The 7,784-nt window shown below is 34.6% G+C and overlaps 1 protein-coding gene across 1 annotated transcript; it reads right to left on the bottom strand.

Annotated features, from left to right (window-relative positions):
- Positions 1–416: 416 nt before the first annotated feature.
- Positions 417–2,437, bottom strand: LOC110030566 (hydroquinone glucosyltransferase-like). The gene is made up of 2 exons (XM_020733333.1): positions 1,680–2,437; positions 417–1,374 (listed from the first exon to the last, which is right to left on the bottom strand). Exons 1-2 carry the CDS (start codon positions 2,340–2,342, stop codon positions 631–633), a joined length of 1,407 nt encoding a protein of 468 aa, XP_020588992.1. The 5' UTR covers positions 2,343–2,437; the 3' UTR covers positions 417–630.
- Positions 2,438–7,784: the final 5,347 nt, after the last annotated feature.

Below are 7,784 nucleotides of genomic sequence, written 5' to 3'. Positions count from 1 at the left end.
ATATATATATATATATATATCTGTGTGTGTGTGTGTGTTGTATTTTTAAGCGCGAGTTGACTTAAATTTTGGGTGAGTATATTTTCGCTCAAGTAGAGTTAACTTGCATTGATTTGAGTAGATTCAATTTTCTTATGATTAGATTTTAAATTAATTTGGATTTGGTGATATTGTATATCACTTTGGGTTTAATCTTCCTAGCTTATATACTGCTATGTTAGGTTTATAAACATAAATGCATTTATATATGTGTTTATGATTGTATGTGCGCCCATGCGATCACACACAGATATATATATATATATATATGAATCATACTATGAATCATACTCGTTCAAAACTAGTTACAAACCCTTAAAAGATAAACTAACACATTTTTTTTTCTATGAAGAAATTAAGCCCAAATAAAAGCTATAAATAAATTGATGAATGTAACGAAGAGAGTAGTTTATTACAATCCCAAGAAAAAAATATTTAGATCTCAACATCCATTAATATAAAACAACTTCAAACAAAAGCTTATGTTATAATTGACATGTAGGTGTTTGCATCATCATTTAAATGTAACTTGGCTTTGCTTTTAACCATCATCAATCTCATCCTTTCAATGTAGCAAGAAAATTCAATCACTCATGCCATAGTTGAATCTCTAAAAATACTAACCACTTCCTCAATAGCCTTGTAAGATGACCCATCTTTCTCCACAGCCCTCATCCCTTCTTTCTTCATCTCTTGCATTTTTTGTCGCACCTCCTTCCCTTCTGCGCCGACCATTAACTCCTTCACCGCCTTTGCTACCTCCTCCCTCCTTACCAACCCATTCACTCCTACATTCACCCTCAGTGCCACTTTCACCCCTTCCACGAGCAAAACTGCATTCATCCTCTGCTCTGAGTAAAGTGGCCATGCAACCATTGGCACACCATTCACCAAACTCTCTAGCACGGAGTTCCACCCACAATGCGACACAAACCCACCTATTGCGTAGTGACTCAACACCTCTTGTTGTGGCGCCCATGACAATGCTATCATCCCTCTCTCTTTTGTCCTTTCCAAGAATCCATCTGGAAGAAACATTAAAGAATCATTGTCGTCCTGTTTCGGATTAAAAAAAGAACCGCTGGCCTCTGTATCATTTGGTACCCTCACCACCCAGAGGAACTTTTGCCCACTCATCTCCAATCCTAGGGCAAGTTCTTTAGTCTGCTCCAATGACAAAGTACCACCACTGCCAAAACAAACGAACACGACCGACCCACTCGACTGCAGGTTCAACCATTCTATACATTTATGCGATGGCCGTTCAGAATCAATATCCAAATTAGATTGTGAAAGCGGTCCGATGCACCAAATTGACGCTTTCCCATCGCCTCTCTGTTACACAAAGCAATAACAATTAGTTTAGTTCAAGATAAATAATTGCGAAACTTATATACATGCCACAAACCATTATTAATCTAACATCTATTTGTATTAATAACCTTTAAAAAAAATGCATGAAGATATGTTCCTTGAAAAGTCATCATTAATGATACCTTGATATGATATAAAAATGTAAGCTTTATGAAAGTTTACATAAAAATTAAAGCAATTTACATATAGATTCAATAGAATTGTGTGGTATCAATATCATCATAAAAACGTCTAATTAATTACATAAATACCGAAAATGATTTCACCTTCCGCAGAAACTTAGCGGCGCCGGCTTCCAAAGCTTCGAAACTGTTAACCAAAATTCCATCCGGGAGATGGCAGTGTCTTGCAAGGTGAATCACCCAATCCCACACCTCGCTCCCCCTCTCCTGCAAAGGCTCCAAAAAATCCTCGCTTTTCAGCGGAACACAGCCCGGCAGCCTCAGCGGCTCCGGCAGGTCGCGGAACTCGCCGGCGGTGGTCTCCGCTAGAGTCGGCAGGTGGAGCATGAAGGAAAGGAAGAAGAGATTGGAGGTTATAAACATATAGGCTGGGATGCCCAGCTCTTTAACCATGGAAAGGAAGTCGCTTCCGAAGAGATCGAAGATAACGGCGGCGAGGCGGGTGGTTCGTTTAAGAGAGATGAGGATTTCGCGGAGCAGGGGAACGGAGTGGGCCATGGTGAGGCATATGCGGGTGACGATGTGGGTGTTGGGAGGGAGGTTGTGGAGTGGAAGGAGGGGGAGTTGGACGGTGGAGATGGAGGGAGGGAGAGAACAGGGGGGGAGGTCGGAGAAGGTGACGATGGTGGCGGTGAAGCGTTGGTGGAGGACGAGAAGCTTCTTCGTCAGCTCGGCGAGAGGGGTGATGTGGCCTATGCCGGGGCTTGACACGACGACTATATGGGGAGCTGAGTTGGTTTCCGCCATGGAACTGCTTTCAGAGCTTCTTGGATCTGTTTAGTGGAGGAAAGCTGATGAAGGTCTGGAATGCCGGTTCGGACGATTTCTGGTGGTATTTATTGGAGGAAATTTGTGGAAAAAAATGGCCTCTTTTCTTTTCTTTGTTTTGTGTTTGGGAGGAAAAGGTATCAGGTATGTATTCAGGTTATCAATCAGGAGAAAATATTAGGTCAGAATTTTATCCTATAAGAGAGCGACGTATGTAAAGTGAATCAATCACAGTGTATTGTGATGAGTTCATTTTTGGTAGACCCTCTTTATTGAACTTCGGATGATCCAAAGTGTTGACCTAATATATTCTCGTCAATCAGCGATCGTCTCGTCTGTCGATGAAGTTTATGATCACGTGACGTCTAGTGATTGACTATTCGAATGTGCAGCTCCCGGACGAGATATCTTCTCTGTAGAAAACGAGTCAATTCCATTTTTTTTCTATTAGGAAAAAAAAGCTTCTAATTATTTATAGCAATGTCATTGAGATTAGAGACGGATAAAGAAATGTGTATGGGGACGAATTTGATGATATTGTAGTTAAATACAATCACAATACGAACAATCAACACATATAAATTTTGCACGAAAAATTGACTTCATAAAGACATAGCGTAATTTAAAAAAAGTTGTAGTAATGATACATAAAGAAGGATACTCATCCATATACCTTAAAAGATTTGATGAGTTATATAGTTCATGTGCTAACAAGTTGATAAGTTCAACTATGACATGTCATGACTAAAATTATAGAATATGACAAAAAAATTGTAAGACACGTCATAAAATTATTGGAGATGATATAAAATTGCCAAGTATAACTTAAAATTATGTATTTTTATATAATTTTTATTTCAGGACAAAATTATAATAATTAGAATATGTTTTGAACGGACTCTCTTAATTAAGAAAAAAATATTACATCAGGACTTCACATGTAGAGTTATGTGCTAAGTTCAATAAAATTATGTCACGTGAAGATGACAAAAAACAAAATCAGCACGATAACACTGGGGATCCTTTTAAAATCTGTAAGTAACTCTACGTGCATAATCCTGATACGATATTCTACTTAATGAGTCAGTCAGAAGACTTTCGGCTAACTTGGTCGCATAACGCGGACCTCAGAATATTTACTACCGGCTAATAAATTATTGTCATGCTAAATTTTCAACGCTACAGCCGGCGTGTTTTTTTCTAATAAAATAAATATGGTTGCTGGATTAAATATCATAAAGGAGAGGTCAGTAATGCAGGTCACCAAACTCCCAATAAAAACTCCTATAGTTGTACGGAAGGTCGGTTGGAAATTTTATTTGCATAATTTGAATTTTAGAAATAATTACGTGCATATCACCTAAAATATTATTAATACGTGCTAGAAAATATATGATGGTTGAGTAACAATTTTAGTTTTCAGCATGGTACGAAGATTCGACACATACATAAAAAATGGAAAATAACTTATTATAATACTAGAAGTTTTTATGTGGAAAACACAGAAAGGAAAAAAACCTTTGAGATTTTGACCAAAGTGGTCAACGAGGGTGTTGGACTTCAGCTCGTTCTCAAAACTTTAAGCTTTGTATTATATCTCAAACTCTCATACTTGTCATGAGAGGGGGGCTCTATTTATAATGTCATTGGGTGCAATTAATGCATGATTATAGACCGCTTTGATTAGATAGTTCAGAGAGTTTTCTTCGATCAAACGAAGTTTAATGGACATTTGAGTGTCATAATGATGTTAGAATTGAGTAATCTTTGGCTCGTTGGATTTGTCTCACCAAAACACTCGATTTAACTATGAGCTTACCATATTTGATATTTGTTCAATTTTCCAAATATGCTCGAAAAATATTAAATAGTGTTTTAATGACTTGATCTTAGTTTGATTTCACTTGATTAGACAAATTTTGGTATCATTCAGTCCGTATCATTGAGTCAACCAACCTAATTGTAAATTTACTGAAATCGGAGCTCTAAATGATTTTTAATTAAAATTTGAATATTCTTTCCTCAATTTGTCTCGAGATCTGTGTCAAATTTCTAGGAAGGAGCAATGGGACTTTTATACTTGATAAAAATTAGACCCAAATATATTGATCAAATTTTAGTTATTTTATGTTTTAAAATGAAATATATATAATATATAAAGAGTAAATAAAAAGTTATATTATATTCATCACAAAATAGATTCAATGCTATTGAAAAAATTAATAACAAAAATTTATAATTAAAATTTTCTGAGTTTTTCTCTTTTCTTTTTTTTAAATTATTTTACAGTAAATAAATAAACAAATTAATTAAATAATTAAGTTGAAATATATATATTTACATACCTACCACTCAAATTTTTGACATTTTGTATAATAGTACAATTATTAGTTTAAAAAAGTGAAATACACATTTAATGCATAAGCTCCAACTTGCAACACCAGTGCTTTTTATTGTTTATTTTTTATTTTTTTTATTTTTTTATTTTTTTATTTATTTATTTTGTATTAGTTACAAAATTATATACAAAATTTTAGGAATTAGTTATATAAATACATAAAAATTGTGTGGCGTCAATATAAATTTTCCATTGTTTTATTACATTAGCTACAGTGCTAAAGCTGCCTGTTCACATTTCTCCTCGGAAGTCCATGGAACGTGTTATATAATGCTGTTGACATTTGCTTCAAGTTACAGGGTCTCTTTGGGACAGCTGTATGTAGGGGTGTAAACGAATCGAACACGAACGAATAAAGTTTGTGTTTGTGTTCGGTTTGTTTAAAATTTAGTTTGTTTGAAATAAGCTCGTGTTCGTTTCTTAACGAATGAGCCGAACACAAACCGAACACTAGCTGTTCGCGAACGACGAGCCAATTTGACATCCCTAATATTAATATATAAAAATAATATTATATATTAATAATATAACTTATATTATATAAATATACAATATCTATATTAGTATATTACTACTATAGTATATTAATATATTATTATTATTATTTTATTATATATTATAATTTATAAAATTTAATGTTTTAAAATATAATAAATTTTTTATATATAATTATTTTATATTATTTTATATTTCAAACAATAACGATTCGAACACGAACGAACGCATCACTGTTCGTGTTTGGTTCGTTTAACTAACCGAACGAAAAAAATTTGTTCGCGTTTGTCTCGTTTACTTATCGAACGAATTGAACACGAACTTATTGACAAACCGAACACGAACTGTTCGCGAACAACGCGCTTTTTTGACAGCCCTAGCTGTATGATAGAGGTGCAAAATCGCATCTTAGTTTTCTCCATTTTGAAGAAATTATATTTAATCATTTTTTCAAAAAATTACCGTTGAAATCAGCATTTTCTCACCTGCCATCGCTCGGTGCGGTGATTTTTTGCAACATCAGATTATTCTTCAGTAGCTTCTTCATAAGTCGCAGTTTCCCTAAACATACAATCAATGTTATAACATTTGAAATTTATTTTTATGCAATTTTTAAGGAAGATTTACATGCATACCCCTCAAATCTTAAGAGTTTAAATATCTAAAACCTAAACTTTAATTTATACAACCATGCTGCTTTATTCATGCGTTAAAACATGTATGTCCTTTTTTAAAGGTTAAAATAGATATATTTTTATGTGAAATGAAAGATTTAATTGGTATAAATGTAAAGAAAAAATTTAGATGTTAGGTATGCAATTAGGGCTGTAAACGAGCCGAGCTTGAGCGAGCCTAGGCCCGGCTCGTGTTCGGCTCGCTCGAATCTGGCTCGTGTTCGAAATCGGCTCGTGTTCGAAATGGCTCGTGAACAGTGTGTTCGTATTCGGCTCGAATTACGTTTTCATGTTCGTGTTCGGCTCGTGTTCGACTCGAAAATGGCTCGTTAGAATATAAAATTATTTAATAAATATTATTTTTTTTAAAAAAATAATAATTTTGTATAAAAATATTTGAAGGACAAATTTCATACAGAAATTCAGAAATTTATTAACTTAAAAAATAATGAATTCAAAAAACTTCACAAAATTAATTACCCTAAAAATTTATTAGAAATTTTAAAATGTACAAACTAAACAAGAGTAAAAAAAAATACAAATAAAATCATAAAATAAAAATCTAAATCTAAAAATAATTGTATTGAACATTTAAGTCTTCTTATGCTTTACATACAACTCAATCTCAAATAACTAAAACTAATTTCTGCGCATTATAACTTCATGAAAATGTTAGTCCGACACGAGCTCTTGAACTGGTGCTGCTGAAGCATCTCAAATACTTCTCCAACTTTGATGACGAGCTCTTGAGGAACCTGGTGGCCCTTAGAAGTTAGAAGCATCTCCTTAGAAGCATGTCAAAGCACCATAAGGCATCGGCATTATCCTCGTACAACACAACAAAAGGACAGAGCAAATCGCACATACCTAATGGTAAAACCACATTAAAAAACACAAAGAAAAATATTAGTTTATCACAAAACAGTTTATGTCAAAAACTTCATAGAACAAACATAGAAAAGGAGAGGCAATTGGACATAAGGGGAATTCCTTGACAGTATCCTGTGGCCGGATCAATCCAGGCATAAACAGCAAGAATATCTGACATTCTAGCCATATTTTTTGAATTTCCATAGAATTCAAGTTGACTATCTGTTCTAACTACGTCAACAACTGAAAAATATAGACTTTCAGATTGTATAAACATTGAGGAAACAAGAACAATTTCATGCCAGCATTATAGTTATCAAATTGACAGGTAGGAAGTAGCTTATTACCAATCCGATGGAGCATCCACAAGCACTCAGACATTTTTTCATCATGAAAAACTGATCTAATTGATGTGGTTCAAATCTGCAGCTATTAATAGACCATGCCGAACTACATCACTGTGTAGCAGAAAATTCTGATCAGTTTTCTGAAAGCTGTAAGCGCTGCATCCTCGGGAGCCATCTTAATTTGGTTGTATCCCGACGATCCGTCCATGAAGGAGAAAAATTCATGTGTAGAAGCGATGTCCACCATCATTTCTGGTATAGGTAGTAGAAACTTGTCTTTTGTACTTGCCTTATTCAAATCTCTGAAGTCGACACAAATGCGGAGACCGTCCATTTTTCTTTTAACATGTACAATATTGGCTAACCACGTGGGGTACCGCTCCTCTTTAATAAAGTTGGCGTCTATCAACTTCTTCACCTCGGTGATGACTTGTTGTTCTATTTCAAGGCGCATTCTCCTGGGATCTTGTTTTACTGGGGTTACATTCTTGTCCACCCCAAGTTTATGAACTGCAACCTCTGCTGACAGCCTTAACAATTCATCATAGCTCCATGCGAAGCAATCTTTGAATTCTATTAATAGTTTGACCAGTTATGCAGATTCTTTGTCACCAAGTAGAGAACTTATAAATGTAGG

The sequence above is a fragment of the Phalaenopsis equestris genome, unplaced genomic scaffold (genome assembly GCF_001263595.1).
Source record: "Phalaenopsis equestris unplaced genomic scaffold, ASM126359v1 Scaffold000002, whole genome shotgun sequence".
NCBI classification, from domain to species: domain Eukaryota; kingdom Viridiplantae; phylum Streptophyta; class Magnoliopsida; order Asparagales; family Orchidaceae; genus Phalaenopsis; species Phalaenopsis equestris.
Note: the sequence above shows the minus strand (reverse complement) of the source record. Positions and strands in the feature narration are given on the sequence as shown.

Bases quoted from the DNA above. Each gene is read 5' to 3' on its own strand.
- LOC110030566 (XM_020733333.1), bottom strand. From the start codon at position 2,342: ATGGCGGAAACCAACTCAGCTCCCCATATAGTCGTCGTGTCAAGCCCC. The intron at 1,375-1,679 runs GTGAAATCATTT...TTTGTGTAACAG, and splicing joins CCGCTAAGTTTCTGCGGAAG to AGAGGCGATGGGAAAGCGTC.